The sequence below is a fragment of the Hippocampus comes genome, unplaced genomic scaffold (assembly GCF_001891065.2).
Source record: "Hippocampus comes isolate QL1 unplaced genomic scaffold, H_comes_QL1_v1.1 scaffold291, whole genome shotgun sequence".
Lineage (NCBI taxonomy): Eukaryota > Metazoa > Chordata > Actinopteri > Syngnathiformes > Syngnathidae > Hippocampus > Hippocampus comes.
The window spans coordinates 518,899-537,168 of record NW_017805740.1 but is presented as its reverse complement, the minus strand read 5'-3'; the positions used below and the strand labels follow the sequence as shown (position 1 = coordinate 537,168).

Genomic DNA, 18,270 nt, shown 5'->3' with positions numbered 1-18,270 from the left:
TTTCTCCACTTTTAAAAATTGGAATGACTTTAGCTGTTTTCATTTTTGATGGAAAAACACCGGCTTTAAATGACAGGTTGCATATCTATGTAAAAGGTCGCACTACAAATTCTATAATCTGTTTTACTATTGTCATATCAATATTAAAACAGTCAGTTGACTTTTTACCTTTATATGTTTTTACAATATTTAATATTTCATTTTGATTCACAGCAGTAAGAAACATTGTGGAAGAATATTTTTCTATGTATTTATCGATTTCAAAATAATTTATTGGATCAGGAATTTGTTTTGCTAAGTTACTGCCGATATTAACAAAATATTCATTAAATTCCTTTGCTATTTCTGCAGTTTCCTCAATAATGGTATTTTTATCTTTCATAAAGTACTCCGGATAATCTACTTTATTAGAGCTATTTCTAATTACATGATTTAAGATTTTCCATATTTCTTGGATGTTGCTTTTATTTTGCTCTAATAATGCATGAAAATGGTCTCTCTTGCTGGTTCTTATCATATTTACTGATTTGTTTTAATAAGTCTTTTATTTTGTTTCAGCTCCTTTGGTTCTGGATTTTAAAAATGATTTCTTTTTACATGCATTTTCTATGCCTTTTGTTATCCATAGCTTACTTTGGTTTTTGTACTTTCTGGTGATCTTAATTACTGGGAAATGCTTGTCATATAAGGAGGTTATGGTTGACTGAAATGTGATTGTCATGTTTAAGTGCATTCCTCAGTCCATCCCAGATAGTCACACAATATATTACAGTGTGTGATCAGCGGGTTGTTTTGTCGACCTTCAGGTTCTTGACGCGTAGATAAGTTGTGTGCCTGTCTTGAGCTTTCCTTTTCAAGGGTCTACCTGCCAATTCTCTTCTTTCCGAGCGCTGACTTTGTATGGCAGCCCTTGCTCTTCGTTGCTTAGCCGCTAACTCGGGGAACTGCTGGTTGTAGAGACTATCTGTGTATTGCATCTCTGGTGTTATTAGCCTCTCACATTTCATTTTGGTTTGTGCAGCTTCAATATGCGGATTGAGGTTGTAGCCCTGGATGACCGCCGCTCCATACTGGAATGGCTTTAGTCTCACTTCTTTTACCTGGAGCGGGTCAACAGGCCCGCCATCCTTGAGACAGATCTTCGCTAATTTAGCCTGTAATCTCTTCAGCTCAGCAACTTCAACTTCTATCTGCTCTCGTCCAATAAGAGTTTCCACTTTTTGCCAAAAAGACTTGTTGAAATGCATGTAGATTCTCCAGTCAAGAGCATTCCACCTCTTGATTTTTTCTGCAGTTGAAGGTAAAGGTGGGCAACGCGTGCGTTCACTGCGGCTGTTCATCTTAAAGGATACCACGTCCTCCAGGGTCCAGCAAAGGCTGTGTTTGAGCAAGATCATAGACTCTTCAAAGTATTCCAAAATAAGAATGAGCTGGAAGTCCCGTTCAATGGCAGCAATAGACCTGTTCGTTCTTTCCACAAGGTCTTCAGAATCTGCGGTAACATTGTTGTCGAAGCCAAAGTCAAAGGCCAAAATATTGTGAGCATATTGGTTGTTGATGGCTGATGAGATGTAGTTTGGGGCTCTATTGTCGAGGAAGTCATCCAGGCTTTGAGTCTTTTGGAAGGCGGGAATGCTTTTGTAGTAAATGAAGACGGACTCCATCATAGCCACTGGATTCCTTATGATGGAGAAGTAGAATGCATCCGCAGGCATCACCTTTGCCACCTGGGACATGAAAATACATTTTTCAGTGGGACATAACCTATCATTGTCATGTTTTTAAGGCTCCAAATGGAGTTCACACAATCTTCAGGGAAAACATCCTTTGAAAGTTACGGGGAAAACAATAGAGGTCTTGCATTAGATGATTGAAGAGATGTGTGTTGTCTTCTTTTTAACAGGTCAAAATGTGTCTCAGAAAATCAGCACACAACACGTGCGTGAAAAGCACAGTAGTTGCCAGGGGAGAATGGACGGTTTAGATGCCCCCTAATTTTTGAGGGTTCAACGGGTGGGAGGGGTGCAGTTGAATGGGTAAGAGGTTGGGAACATTAGTTTTCGAACATAAGCGCATTCTCATTGGGATTTCATTTTATTATGGGTGGCGGACATATGTAACTGGTGCCATTTTTACTCTTGTGGTGACCACTCAATGTGGGGATCGAACCTGTACTGTCGGCTCGGAAGCGCAGTGCACTAACCGCTAAAATGAAGTTAAAGTGGGCCTTTACAAGATGGCATCCGTTATACATAATCCAAAATATTTTCATATTGGTGGGGCAGGTGGATGGACTTTTCACTAAGTATATCCCCTCTATGTCAGCAGGATGCCACTTCAACATGCAAATTAATCTATTAGTTATCCAACGATCAACGTGCACCTAATACATTTACGTCAACATTTAGGCCTACTGTTGTAAATATGTTGTGAGTGAGGTATCTGGAAAAACATGAAAGTTGTGACGGATATCTTCTTAAGAAATACTGCCAATTCTCTTTTTGTGCATTTTTGTAAATCAGCTCTATATTTGATCTTGTCAGACAGTTTTATGGAAGCACAACTTTTGCACTATTCTTATAGGTCCTTTTATATGTAGGTCCTTAAACAGGTTCCAATAGGTCTTATAGGTCTTTCAGGTCTTATAGGTCGGTGCTGGAAAGCCCCGGGGCGCTTGTGTGTTTTGGAACTGTAATGGGTGCAATTTTTCACAGCCCCGTTTTGCTCAGCGGAGATGTCAGCACTGTTGGACAGTCTGTGTTGGTGCGGCTGGATAGATGGCTTGTGTGGAGCCGAGGATAAGGAGAGAGGAGCGCGGATGCGTATTTGGAACGGAGAGTCACCGCTTGGAATTGAAACGGATTTACATGGGACAGGAAAAGTGAACCAATCTCTTTTTTCATCAATGGACTCGACAGCTTCTTGTTTACTTTCAAATTTAGCTTGTAGCAGATGTATGCACATTTTAAGCATGACGATCCACTCGCGAAAAGACACTTTCATTCTCTCCTCTTTCATCTAGAACTGCTTCAAACAACAAAGCGTATGAGGGAAAAGTGGTTAAGATTGCACGACTGTGTTGTGTTTATTTTATTTTATGTTAACTGTTTTGTAAAGTGCTTTGTTACAGCTGCAGCTGGTGTGAAAGTGCTATATAAATCGTCGTGTATTGTATTGTATTGTATTGTATTGTATTGTCCTTGCATTTTCTGAACTAATCTAGAATTTTGAATTTAACTATTCCTTCATAACATTTGATGTAAGATTTTGTTTGAACATGCAGGAACTTGTAGCATAAAACAAACCCCAAAACTCGATAGCATCTAAACCAGGAGTGCCCAATACGTCACTCACGATTGACCGGTAGCTTGCGGACTAGTCCCAAGTCGATTGCGAAGGGTGTACAGTGGAGGGGGCGGGGGAACCACCCCAAAATATTTGTGCGTCTGTGTGCATGTCATTAATATGGTATATATTTGTGTTAGTGCACACTGCACCCGAAGCATCCTATCAGTCTCACTTTCCCAAAAAGTATTTGAAAAATAAAATAAAATCAAAAAGCGGGTCACCTATAACCTATGGTGATGCGTCACCGAAGTTGTTCACAGTCAGTAGTCTGGAATTGCAGCTTGCGCTCAGAGCTATTGCGCTATATCTTTCATTGTTATTGTTGTTCTCATTCATTTGTTTCATGTACAATTCACAGAGGCACAGGCAAAGAATGGGAATCTGGAGTGCCGGGAAAAGCATTTTCAAACAGTATGTGTGAGCTACGATAATTAACAGGCTGCAAAAGTGCATCCCATCCATCCGTGTTAGGTCTCGACGAAGATTTCCACGCTGTGATTTCCTTCTCACAAACTCCCAAACTCTTGGATCTACTTTATTTTTCTGTCTCATTCAGGTTAGGAACCGTTATGGCTATTGCTCATCAGGGCATGTGTGTGTAAGTCCGTGCATATGCGCGCGTGTGCAGTAATGGGTTGATCGCGGGAGATTGGTTGATCGAAAAGTAGAGCTTTGGTCAAAAAAGGTTGGGCACCCTTGATCTAAACTCTTAGCATCTATGCTTTTATCCTGCTTTCTTATCTTTTCAGCTGAAACCCATTCAACAAATATCACTGTATTCAATCTTTGGTCAAGGTATGAATAATTTTGGACTGAAATTTGTGAATGCGCACTCACCTCAGCTTTTCTAAACCTCATATGATTGCACATGATGTGAAACTCCTTGACGTTTCTGCTGCTGACACCTTCCACAAAATGTGAAGCAAAGAAGTAAGGGTAAAAGAGCTGTTTTTGTTTGTTTAGGGGAAGTGCGAAGGTCAAGTTTCTACTTTCCCCATAGCGGTAAAGGATGTTTAGAATTGTGCTGCTTGCCGTCTTGTGCGTCTTGAGGAATACAATGTGTGACTTTGGCAGACACTTCCTTTCTGTGTAAACAGTTGTCTTTTCTTGGACTCCATTTGATGGACAGTGGGCGTTGGAGTGGTTACTATATTTGCCAGCTAGCAAACTCTTTCCGTCACTCTCTCGAGCCAAAAATTCAAGAAGTCGACTTTTCAGTTTGTTTAGATGATCCAACGGAAAAGATGATCCGGGTATAAGACCCTTGGTCTGAGAGCCTGTGGAATGGGAGATGGTTGTATCCATATATTTTGGCTTGAGATCAGTTTCTGGGTTTCCGTTTTGCATATTCTGATAAAGATGGTTTGCATTTCTTTCTGTCGGTGCTGATATCATATCCTGCATTTCTGGCAGTGTTGATTGAGTATGGAGGCCCGGCCAGGCATTTCGCAGAGGCGGGAACATGTGCTCACTCTCAGTAGGGTATTTCACGTTTGGGACCTCATCATACCTGAAATAAATCACATGTAATAAGAGTGGTGTCAAACATTTCAGAAATGTTGAAAATTGTAAATGCAATCCGGATATACAGAGCTTATTCCAAATTCAACAAATCAAAACATCCCTTCTAAAGTAGCTCTCAGTCCATGAAATTGTACAGATTTGGTCGCAATTAAGCACAATTCGCTACAACCCCAGTAAACGGCACTGTGATGCTATCACAGACAGAGACTGGTCACATGGTTCTGGCTTGCGCTGCTCTCGTCATAGATAAACAGACTTCGGTGGCATCGAGTGGATTCTTCGTAGTTCCAAAATCATGACTTTTCAGGAGAGCCCAAAAATGGCATGTTTGTTCAACTATTAATATTTTATCATCAAAAAGATCAAGCCATTTTTATTACAAAACTGTCCAGTGAGAAAATATCACACGGAAAACAAGAACACAAAAGGCCTTTGGCTTACGAAATGAATAACCAATGCCTCTCAAAAAAAAAAAAAACAAAAAACAAAAAAAAAAAACTAAAAATCATCAAGTCAAAAACAATGGTAGCGAACCTAAGAGGTATATAGAAATAAATGAAGAGACATCATAAGAACCAGACGTGGGCATTCTGGCAGTGCTTATGGAAGGTCTGTCAGTCTGTCAATGACAAATGCGTTTTGCTGATATTTAACAAATGATGAACAACTTAAAAAAAAAAGGACGGACTAAGGACTGATGGAAGTGAGTTATCAACCCTCAGTGTAATCATCAAAAACCAGCTCAAGTACTGACGGACCTCTCAGTGCGTCACTGACGGGCACCTGTTTTGCTGATGACTGACAGAAACACGCCCCACCTGTCTTATGTGTCTGTTCGTGGCACTGAATACAAGCAGGGTTGCTTCCATTGACAATATATGGAAATGCTTTTTGTTTTCTGTACAGTGGGTGGCGATATATAACAAAGAGTTGTAATTCGCCACTGAACCAAGAAGAAGAAGAAGACGACAATAACGATGAGCATTCATTGGAATAGGAATTCACGAGTGACTTGGATTGGCTTCTACCCTTGACCACAATCGTTAAGGTAAGCCAGTTTAAACTGTTAAATTAAATTTTTTTGGACTTTCAGGAGTTAAAACAGCTGGTCTGTGGACTATAGTGTGTTAGCCGGCCTGGCTAGGTCGGCTAATGCTCATCACAACAACAATCTCCGCTCCATTAAATCCAAAAATTGGTAGCTTGAAAGACTCTAGGGGCAGCCCGGTGGTCCAGTGGTTAGCGCATTGACCTCACAGTGCAGAGGTACTGGGTTAAATTCCAGCTCCGGTCTCCCTGTGTGGAGTTTGCATGATCTCCCCGGGCCTGCGTGGATTTTCTCCAGGTAGTCCGGTTTCCTCCCAAAAACTTGCATGGCAGGTTGATTGAACACTCAAAATTGTCCTAGGTGTGTGTGTGAGCACGGATGGTTGTTCATCTCTGTGTGACCTGCGATTGGCTGGCAACCAGTTCAGGAGGTCCCCCAAATACTGCCCGAAGACAGCTGGGATAGGCTCCAGCACCCCCCCTCCCCCACCCGGGACCCTTGTGAGGATCAGCGGATCGGAAAATGGATGAATGGATGGAAAGATTCTAGGTGTTCCCAGGTGTTCCCAGCAGACCCTCAGAATACGTTTGAGTCTGCCAAGGCAGACGGCGACCTTGGTGATCAATTGACAGCTCCGCCCCCCTCTTCACTTAAGTGTCCAAAAAATTCGGCCACAAATCGGATGATAAAAGTACATCATCAAACTGCGGCCGAAGTTGTCCTGGTGCCAAGTGCACATACAAAATGGGGACGGACCTTAGGTTTAAACATGGTTTTTGTTATGGACAATCCATCATCAGCACAGAAGTTCAATAACAGAAAACCTCTTGGGTACTGATCGGGGGGGGGGGGTGGACAACCCTCCCAATCACACCCTTACAGGTCTCACTGTCATTGACCAGGTGAACAGTGAAGTCACCTAGGAGCACTCTCCAGCACTACTTCCAATGACTCCAAAAAGAGTGGGTACTCTGAACTATATATACTGTATACAGTGGAACCTCTACTTACGAAATTAATTGGGTCTGGAAGAAATTTCTTAGCAAGATAATTTTGTAAGTAGAGACGCGTTTTCCATGTAAATGCCTTAATCTGTTCCAAGACCCCCCCCCCTCCAAAATTCAGACATAAAAGTTTGCTAAAGCAAAGAAATTCATCAAAATATGTAACAAATACATGTTACAATTAGATGATTGCACAATAAATTTGAGTTGTTCATAGAGTAAAGAATAAAAATTATGGTCATTTAACAAACTCTCATTGTTTTTTGCCCTCTTTCGTTCATGTTCTCTCTCTGAAGTGTTTTTTGCCTGTGGCTTTGTAAAGAACTGATACAAGTACATTCATCGGAATGCCTCATGGCCCGGGGACACTGCATAGACACATACCTGTATGTATCTATTTATCTATCTCCACACATAGACACATATGGCAGAAGTCCCTCTTAGCCAATGGGATGCCAGGAAGATGCTAGGTAATAGCCAATGGCAGAGCAGCTATAAGTATGTTGCATTCAGGAAACTCGGAGCTGCGAGTAGCAGCCAATACTGTATTTTTATCTTTTGTATCTTGAAATTTGTTGCGTAACAAGAGGCAATATTTTCCTGTTGAGGCATTTCGTAACTTGAAAATTTTGTGTGAAGAGACGTAAGTAAAGGTACCACTGTATGTATAAATAAACGCGCACGCGCGCACACACACACACACACACACACACACACACACACACACACACACACACAGTTACTGTGATAAAATGGACTGCATAGTAACAGATAGAAGATTTTTCCCATATCGCTCCGCATTACCCTGAACTACTGTTTGGTGTATAAACACAAACAGTCAGGCCCTGTCCTCCCACCCAAAGGCAGAGGAAGACTACCCTCTCGTCCAGTGGGGTGAACTCCAATGTACAGGTACCAAGCCTGAGGTATACCCACACCTGCTCGGCTTCTCTCACATTGGGCAACTCCAAAGTGGAGGAAAAGTCCAAGCCCTCTCGAGAGGACTGATACCACAGCCCTGTGTCTGGAGGTGAGTCCAACTATATCTAGTCGGAACATCTCTGCCTCACACACTAGCTTGGGCTTTTTCCCTGTCAGAGAGGTGACATTCAGCGCCCCTCGAGCCACACTCTGTATCCGAGCACTCTGTGCATCTGACACCTTTGGCATAGGAAGTGGGACCCACATTTTCCTTTCAGGCTGACCTCGACCAGGCCCAATGGCTGGAGGCCCGGCCACCCGTCACTCACTTCCGAGCCCCACCTCCAGGCCTTGCTCCAGAGGGATGCCCTGGTGACCCGCATCTGGGCAAGGGAAAAGGGAATCCATTGTTTTTATTCGTCAAAAAGAGGCTCTGAGCTGTCCTTAGTCTGCTCCCTCACCAAGGACCTGTTTGGCATGAGTGACCCTGTCAGGAGCATAAATAACTTAGCTTCTAGGATCATAGGGACACACAAACCTCTCCACCACCAAGACGACAGCTCATGGAGGGCATATCCATCCATCCATTATCTGATCCTGTTATCCTCGTGAGGGTCACGGACGTGCTGGAGCCTATCCCAGCCGTCTTCAGGCAGTAGGCAGAGTACACTCTTAACTGGTTGCTAGCCAATCGTAGGGCACACTGATAGACAAACAACCATTCACATTCACAATAACACCAAGAGACAATATAGACTTATAGAGTGATCAATTAACCTACCATGCCTTTTGTTATTTGGAATATGGGAAGAAATCAGAGTACTCGGCTGGGTATATAGGTATGGGGCGAACATGCAAACTCCACACGAGAAGGCCAGAGCAGGATATCGAACACATGACCTCTGCATTGTGAGGCGGACGTGCTCACCAGTATTCCAGCGTGCTGCCCTAGAAGGGGCGTATTAGTTAAAATAAATATAAATAAATAAATAAATTTGGGATGGCACGGTATTTGACTGGTAAGGACGTCTGCCTCTCAATGCAGAGGTGCAGGGTTTGTTTCCGGATCTGGCCTTCTTGTGTCGAGTTTGCATGTTCTCCCTGTGCCTGTGTGGGTTTTCTCTGGGTACTCCAGTTTCCTCCCACATTCCAAAAACATGCATGTCAGGTTAATGGAACCATCGAAATTGTCCCTCGGCGTGATTGTGAGCACGAATGGATGTTCGTCTATGTGTGCCCTGCGATTGGTTGGAATCCAGTTCGGTGCCCTGCCTACTGCCTAAAGACAGCTGTGATAGGCTCCTTTCGTGAGGATAAGCAGATCAGAAGATGGATGGATGGATGGATGGATGAATGGAAAAAATGTAAGTCTTTCTTTGCATATTAATAAAACCTCACATGTTGAGCCATCGACCAATAGTGGACGAACGCGCATCCACACCTTTCCCGGGATGGTCGACTGCAGGTATTTGGCTGCTTGAAAAGTAGATCTTAGGTCAAAAAGGTTGGGCACCCCTGGTCTAAGCTATCATCCTGTGCCTGCCACTGCATTTGATCTGAAAATTTTAAAAAATCATGGAATTTCATCAGCTGGCCTCTCACTGCATTCTTACATCCATCCATTATCTGATCCGGTTATCCTCACAAAGGTTGCTGGCGTACTGCAGCCAATCCCAGATGTATTGAGGCAGTAGGAGGGGCACACTCTGAACTTGTTGCCAGCCAATCACATGGCACACATCGATGAACTACCATTAGCGCTCACAATCACACCTTGGGACAATTTAGAACGTTCATTTAACTTACAATGTATGTTTCTGGGATGTGGGAGGAAACCCATGCCGAACATGCAAACATGCGAACATGGAGGCCGGGGCCAAATTTGAACGAACAATCTCTGCACTTTGAGGTGGACGTGCTAACCAGTCTCTCACCGCGCCACCCGTCTCTCAATGCAATACAGTATAGTGTATCAAATTTTCACAACGAGAAGCTTGGGTAGAGATGAGCCTGCTTGTCCTGACGGAATATTTTGCAGCCAGATGCACGTCGGATATCGTTCTGTGGAGGATTAGTTTGTCTCTTCTTTCTTTTTGAAAACATATAAATGATCGGAGTTTTGATAACAGGCAATCTGTTGTTTGGAGTTGGCAGTTTCCTGATTCATCGCAAAATTCAGAAGACACTGGTAGCACAATTAGAATAGGGAAACTGCACATCATGGCAGAAGGATGGTACTCTGCTGTCAACACTCAGACTCAGACGATGAGTGAGCTCAATATATGGATGCAAAATGTGCCATCTGTTTGTCTTTGACAATCTGGCCAGAAGTGGCTGAGGTCAAATTATATCGCATCCCTCCAATCAACATTCTGATTGCATTTAAACCATTCTTACACATTATAAACAGATTTCACTTTTTTAGCATTCAATCCAGACCAGTAAATTAACCTCACCTGGCTTGCCGGGCTACCAACTGAATGGCAATGAAGACCACAAACAGGATGAGCAATAGCCACAAAAGGTGATGCTTTTTGCACAATTTTCTCTGCACGCACCTGCAGAGAACACAAAATCAGAGTTTATTCTTGCATTTTTACTTCATCAGTTGGCTGTCAAATACAAGCATTTTTTTTCCGACATCAACACGCTTCCCTCTAAGATAGTTTTTATGTCAAGATCTGCTTGTTTTGCTATGCAACAGGCTTTATTATATTCAACATCAAACGAATTAAATATATATTTAAAAAATTGCATCAACACACTCTATGTTGAAAGATAAGTTTATTGTTGGTCCTAAAAAATAAGCACAGAGAAATAGAATTTCTTTTTATTCAAGTTTTTTAAGTCAGTATGCATCCATTCCTACCATTAGCGGCATTGGTAGTGTAGCGATCCATGTAGCTGTCTTTAATGCAAATAGTGCGGCTTTGGCTCCAAACCAATCCCCCACCCCACAGCCATTGAGACTTACAGGTCTGGCCAAACTCAGGGAACACTTGTATGACAACAAGTGAAATCACGCTTGTTATCCATAGATGTTCCATATACAAACGCTGTTTTTTTTCAATGCTCTACAATCCCTGCAAAAATTGGCCAGTCACACTGCAATTTGCACATTGCACTAGTACTGCTTGTCTCTGATTTGAATAATTTGTCTCAGCTGCTGGAGGGCTGCTATCAAACTCATTATATTTTGCACTGGATTCGGCAATTTATGAAGGAATGTGATGTCTGCAAGTAAAGAAGATGGATACTTCAGTGTTTAAGACAGGAACAATCATGCCTGATTTTTAAAGAAATGAGTAGATTTGGTGAGAAAATTGAGTTTAAAAAACGAGACTAATTTTTTATCAAAATACAGTTGCCTTCAAGCCAGAAGTACTTTTTTGGTTGTGATGGAGTACATCAAATTTAACAGGATACCAGAAATGAACCAAAACAGGGCGCTGGATCATCACTTCCCCACCAAGCACATCACTAGAAAATGGTCAGAGTCGGGCTGGGAAAAAAATGGTTATGCATTCATTTATTTGTTTGTCCCTATCCACACAGGTAGTGTCACCCCAGTGATTATGTATTTGCCATAGTTTTGACACCGGATGCACTTGCTGATGCATTCCACTTATTTACTGGGTAAGCGTGACAATTGCAACAGAATCTTTGTTTATCTTTTATTGTGTTTTATTTTATTTTGTATTATTTGGATCCTTGACTACTTTTAGACTGGTTTTATCATGGCGCATGTGACACAATTAAGATTATTATTTTTTTTTGGGTCCAAGGTGGCCTAATCTTTTGGTCCCAAGTGGCTTTATCTACCAAAGAGATAAAAATTCAGGATGTCAAATATTTGCATATGACATTTAGAATGCACTCCACACATAATACGGCCGTGAAGGCATTTGTGTGAGGACTAACACTATTCCTGTCGACACAACGGAGATTTTATTTTGGGGGTTTGTTTAATACTGGGTGCAGGCAGAAAGCGTGTCAGATCACGTCTTTCTGCAGCAATGTTTGACTGCTGTTGAAGTAAACTGAATATCCTCTACAGCAGGGGTGTCATGGTTTGCTTTGTCTTTGTTTTGTTCCTTGAGTGTTTCAGCACCAGCTGGAGTGTGGGGCGTCACCTTCCAGCGGCGCACCTGTGCTGGATCAAGGCAATCTGTTCTGCCTACTTAAGACACCGACCACCTGTTTCCTTCGTCGGACTATTGCTCTTGATCACCACTTTGCCCATGTGCTTTGTTATGTCTCGTTCATGCTTCTAGTTGCCCTCCTCGTCATAGTCGTTCGGGTTTGTGAGTATTTTTTTAGTCTTGGTATCGTACTTGGTTTCGTTTATTGTACTAACCTCTTTGTTTTATCATGTTCTTGAAAATCATTCTATCCTTGTAATTGGCAATCGCTTTGTGTTGTTGTTCGATTTCTCTGACTCCCTGTTTTGCCAGCACCTTTTGTTGAATACTTTGTCGGTCCCTCGCTTGTCCTTAATAAACCTTTTTGTCATCGCCATTTATCTGAGTCTGCGTTTGTGGGCTCCACACTCCATTCGGTCTGCGATCAGACCACAACCTGTCAAGGGGTGCCCAAACTTTTTTGACCGAAGATCTACTTTTCGATCAACCAACGTGCCACGATCGACCGGTTACTGCACATGCGCGCATACGCACGCACGAACGTCCACACGCATGCCATGATGAGCAATAGCCTGACACTGAGGCATGCGACGCACTTAGGCAGCCTGTTAACGATCGTAGCTTACGCGTATCGTTTTAAAATGCTTCTCTCGGCCCTCCAGATTCCCATTCTTTGCCCATCCCTTCGGTGAACTGTACAAAACAAACTCTGAATGAGAATAATGACAACAATAAAAGATAGAGCGCAACAACTTTGATCACAAGCTGCACTGCAGATTGCTGAGCGCTAACAATTTCCGGTGACGCAGTCACATGTCGCCGTAGGTTAAAGATGACATGTTTTATTTTATTTTTTAATAGTTTTTTGTGAAAGTGAGACTGATAGACTGATTAGAGTGCAGTGTGTATTAACACAAAAAAATATATTACTAACGTGTACAGACACCCAAATGTTTCTTTGTTTTTTTTTTTCCCTCGACACCCCTCGGATCGACTTGGGACCAGTCCTTGATCTACTGGTTGATCGCGATCGACATAATGGGCCCCGCTGTCCTGGAAACACTCAACAGCTGCAGCTACTGCTGCAGTCATTGACACACACACACACACACACACACACACACACACACACGCACTTCACAGTGAAACTCCTCTACAACAAAATCATGTTTGCAGCAAGAAATTTTTCACAACAGGGGGATTTTCACTGTAGCAAATTTGATCTCAGATATAAGCACACGCACACGCACGCACGCGCGCGCACACAAACACACGTATGTGAACACGCACACACAAACGTATGTGTACTCTAGTTTTATTCCAATAGTGCATAAGTATGAGCACACACTTATTTGACACTTCATATTGTCAGTGTAGAAAGAAAAAAAAGGGAAAGAAATTGCGAAATTCACGATCAGCATTCACTTTCACTTACATCAATTTCTTGGATCATGTCTTTTATTTTGCTTCCTCCGTCTTTCATTTTGATCACTTTTACCCTCTCTTCCAGCATCAGAGCTCTTCTTGTCTTAGCTGCTTGACATCCAAAGGTCCGTTTTGTAGCCATTTTAGCAATGCAACGTTCATGCTGCGTCTGAATCTAACAATAACAAATACTTCCTGGACCAGGTGGCTTTTCTTTCCACCATCTCACTGCCTCTAACTCGACCTCCCCTCGATCGCCACCCAAGACAGCGTTGCTCAGCTGATGTCATGCAATGAATTTTTAAAGCCAGCCACGGGACGCTTCGTAGTCCTCGATGGCCATAGTTAGTGCGATGGCACTCGCCTTCTCTCTAATTAGCGCTCCATTTAGCGTGACGTTTTTAGCATGATAACAAGTAAAGCATTCCAGGAAACGTTCGTTTATTTGACTGTCCGTCGAGCCACAAGCAATTTACTCTGAGCAGCTAAACGGATGCTCGGTAAGCCAATGGCAGAGCAGCTAAGAGTATGTTGCGTTCAGGAAACTCGTAGCTGTGACCGAAATAAACATTGTTCACTATGTAAACCAGTGTGGTGGTTGCTGTTACCGTTTCCGAACGAAGCAGTAGAGGTCGCTGTTGGATTAGACTTCGCTGTAGTGAATGTATTCGCGAGGCAGCAGCAGAGAAAATGATTTCGTATAACGCAACAGGGTTTTTTTCGTCGTATGGGGTGCAGGAGAATGGGAATGGTGTTAATGCATGAAGATTTTTTTCACATTAGGGAGTATTTTCGCCCATATAGGTTTCGTTCTAGAGGAGTTTCACTGTACTTCATATGGTCTTGATCAAGACTAACTGAAGAGTCCCATTATGGATCAAATTTTGATCCAGAAGCTAAGAGGTAGGGTGATCCATCATTAATCTGTGGCAGTTTTATTTTTGTAGGACTGACAATCAACTTTACAAAAATCAACCGACATAACATGGGGTACGTGTTTTTGGACTTTAGGAGGAAATGCATTCATCCATTTTCCAATCCGCTTATCGTCACAAGGGTCATGGGTATGCTGGAGCCTATGCCAGCTGTCTTCGTGCAATAAGCGGGGTACACCCTGAACTGGTTGCCAGCCAATTGCAGGGCACAAATATATTAACACCCATTCACACTCACAGTCACATCGAGGGACAATTTAGAGTAGTCCATTAACATGCCATGTATGTTTTTGGAATGTGGGAAGAAACCGGAGTAACCAGAGAAAACCCACACAAGCAGGGGGAGAACATGCAAACTCCACACAGGAAAGCTCGCTCAACGCTGCACCTCTGCAGTGTGAGGCCGATGTGCTAACCATCAATCATTGTGCCGCCATAGGAGGAAATCAGAAGACCCAAACTCATTCAAAAGCAGAACAGACAAACCTCACACATTGGGAATCCTGAAACCTGTACTGTGAGCTGGAGTTGTGTGTATTATTTCCATACCAAAATGTTAATGCGACATGTTTCCGTAGCCACCAAGCGTGTACTAGCGCAGCGGTCCCGTACCTTTTTTTCCCCCCACGGACCGGTTTAACATCAAACAATATTTTCAGGGACTGGCCTTTAACACCTGATAAATACAGTATAACAACAAAATATGATATGACCTGCATGAAAATTGTGCTATTTTCTTAACATCATAATAAATATTAATCATGACATGAGGGAAGTCCTATCTGGCCGTAACAGTTTCTGGTCGCTATGGTAATGTTCAAAATAAGATACACCTCTAATACAAAGTGCATGAAAAATACGACTCACCATCGCCGCATATTATGCAGAGTGGGCTTGTTGCATGGGAAAATCCCGTTGATATAAAACCGTATTTTAAGTAGGACTCCTGATACTGCCTATTAAATGTAGCCTTCTTTTTCTTGAAATTCGTAGGCTCCTCTTCTGTCTCGTGGCTGGGCCTTGTCCCCTTCCCAAAGGAACTTTCCAAAGACGTTAGTTTTTTACTCATTTTGTTAGCTCCTGATTTTCATTTTAATGGTAACCTATTCAAAATAAAACCTCTTCAAGATTCCGAAATGAATAAAATGGAAGTAATGTAAGTTATTTATTCTTTAAGTGTGGTCCGAGAGCAAATGACCCACGGACCAGTACCGGTCCGCGACCTGGGGGTTGGGGACCACTGTACTAGCATACAGCCTCCTTGAGACCACGGCTAACCAGGTATGAGAAATTGCACCTCGTTGTTCTTGGGTTTGAAAGTGGAAAAAGTAATGAGGCAGTGCATTCAGACAAATGCTAACTGAAACTACCAGTCGTCAGAACAATGCAAAAATATTGACTTTGAAGTCATGTTGACACTTGTCTATTTCCGTCTCTGTGCTCTATTTTTACTGTTGATTACTTTTTTCCTGGAGCATTAGCGTTTTCTCTCTCTCTCTCTCGTTATCTTCTCCTGTGAAAAATAATTTTAAAGGTTGAAGGATTATCAAGTGTGGCTTATTTAACATTTCTAGTGGCAACAAACTTGTCAGAACTGTGTAGATGAAAAACAAGAACACACAATCTGGGAGTTGCTTGTCCAGTTCATTACTACTGTCACAAAATGCATTATACATGTTGTTGTTGGGAACAATTCATCTTGTTTTTGTTGAGCAATTAAATTTAAAAGGTTTTTATGAATCATCACACGACTCACAGGTGTGGAAGGGTGAGTGCTAGAGGAGTTGGGAGAACAGATGTTAGAGGGGAGTTTGTCCGTGTGTACTCCATGGACTTTTGAAGGGACCAACAATGCCGCATGCTCAGTGTCGGCAAAAGTCATACCACTGGCGGCCATCTTATGATGCTCAGCCCACATAACTTGAATACATTGATTACTTTGCAGTGTTTTCACATTATTTTCTGTCTCTATGGCAAAAAAATGCCATCATGTATGGCACGGTTGTCACAATACATCTGTGAGGAGTGCAACATGCACATTTCATTTGTAAGAATGTCATTTGAAAAATTCTCTTATAAGGTACTGTACAGTATATCTGACCATACTGCTACTCAATGATTTGTCTGCATCATGTTGTCAGAAACATCAATGATAAAATGAAAGCAAAGCCCATTGGCACACAATTCACGGCAAAATGTAAACCTAACGGCCGACCACATCATCCACAAGAGATCTTGCTGTTTATCTGCCTATGTCACGCACAGACTCCAGCGAGTCTATTTCTATTTCTGCAATGTCAAGCACGGTGTCCTCCCCCTGTACTGCCCTAATTTTAATGCAAATGAGGGACAATGCCACGATTGGCCGGGAAAAGGCTCGTTCCATCCCGCAATGGCACACAACGGTACTAACGCCCAGTTACGCCCAATTCTACCTGTACCAAGTCAAGCAAAATACAAAAGGAAAGAAACCTCCACTCGTGCACAATGAGAATGCACTTGGTGCGAGACTTGTGCCCGGAATGAAAATAGGCCCCTCAGTCTTAGGCAGGTTTTGTTGCTTACTGCTTGGGTCGGCTTGCCACATAGTACAGTACAAACTTTTTTGACTGAAGATCAACTTTTGAAGCCACCAACCTCCTGCAATCAACCCAATCGCGCACGTGCAAGCATATGTATGTGCACGTATATACGCGGGCGCCCAAATGCATACACACACATACGCATGCACGCCATGATGAGCAACAGCCGGAACGGCCCCTCACATGAACGAAATCGAAACACACAGACATACAAATCTCTCCCCACCCCAATTCCTCATCATACCCCTCGCAATGGACGTATTGCGCACCCCTGCCTTAAAATTCGAGGTAATCCGCTGGCTAGTTTAGTGCTTAGCGTCGTTGTTTGCGCATGAGCGGTGTTTCAGTTGTCATCTGACTGGTTGCTCTGTATGTCAATCAAGTAACGGGATTGATGCTAGGCTGACATTGTAAATTCTGCTCTCCTTAGCACCGTTGTTTGAATGGAAGCGCCACCGGCCGAGCTGTTTTTGACGCTGGTCATGTGAAAGCCCGGGAGCCGCATTGAACCAGCCAAAGAGCTGCATGCAGCTCACGAGCCACAGGTTAGCCACCCCTGGTATGTACATAGCATAGCACTGAAAAAATAATGTGTAGGAGGAAATCTCCAGAGAAGCTCTCTGATGAGGGGGCTTGTTATGGTGGAGTGCAGACGAAAGGTTGGCAAAGTGCAAGAATGTATCAATATTTGCAAAACGCAAACAAAGGTACCGTATATTCCAGATTACAAGCCGCTACTTTTTTCCACACTTTCAACACTGCAGCGTGTAATATGAAGCGGCTTTTTAATTATTATTTTTCCATCGCGGAAAAACATGGACCAATAAAATGAATGAGTCTTTCACTGAGGTCCAATGAGATTGTATGACTAATCTCAACTTCCGCTCTTTTTGCCGTAACGGGGGAAAAATGTGTTACCTGGCAACGGTCGACCAATAAAATGAATGAGTAGTACACAGGTGTCCAATGAAATTGTATGATTACCGGTATTCACAACTTCCTTATTTCAGTCTTTCTTCTAACCCTGATCAACATGGAGAATACCAGACGAAAAGCATATGATGCAGCTTTTAAACTAAAAGCGATCACTCTGGCAGTTAAAGAAGGAAATCGAGCTGCGGCCCGTAAGGCGTAGAAAAAAAAGTAGTGTGTTTCCGGTAACCCGACCGACCGAGAATTTCTACGTCGAAAAGAAAACTTTACGGTCGGCATTTTTTTCAAACAACCCTCTACATTTTTGTGTAGAGGGTTTACATCGGTGCAAACTCTCGCTATATTCACGTTGAGCGCGTGCGTCGTTTGCCCTGTCATCTGTCAACAACATTGAAACATGGCGGCGGC

General features: G+C 42.7%; 1 protein-coding gene across 1 annotated transcript in view; it reads right to left on the bottom strand.

The window, feature by feature from the left end:
- Positions 1-722: 722 nt before the first annotated feature.
- gal3st2 (galactose-3-O-sulfotransferase 2) overlaps positions 723-18,270 on the bottom strand; it is a 41,316-nt gene continuing 23,768 nt past the window's right edge. The window contains exons 2-4 of the mRNA XM_019883305.1: positions 10,302-10,403; positions 4,186-4,858; positions 723-1,727 (exon numbers count right to left, since the gene is read on the bottom strand). Coding sequence (XP_019738864.1) covers positions 780-1,727; positions 4,186-4,858; positions 10,302-10,403 — 1,723 coding nt within the window. The 3' untranslated portion in view covers positions 723-779. The remainder of the gene's footprint in view (positions 1,728-4,185; positions 4,859-10,301; positions 10,404-18,270) is intronic.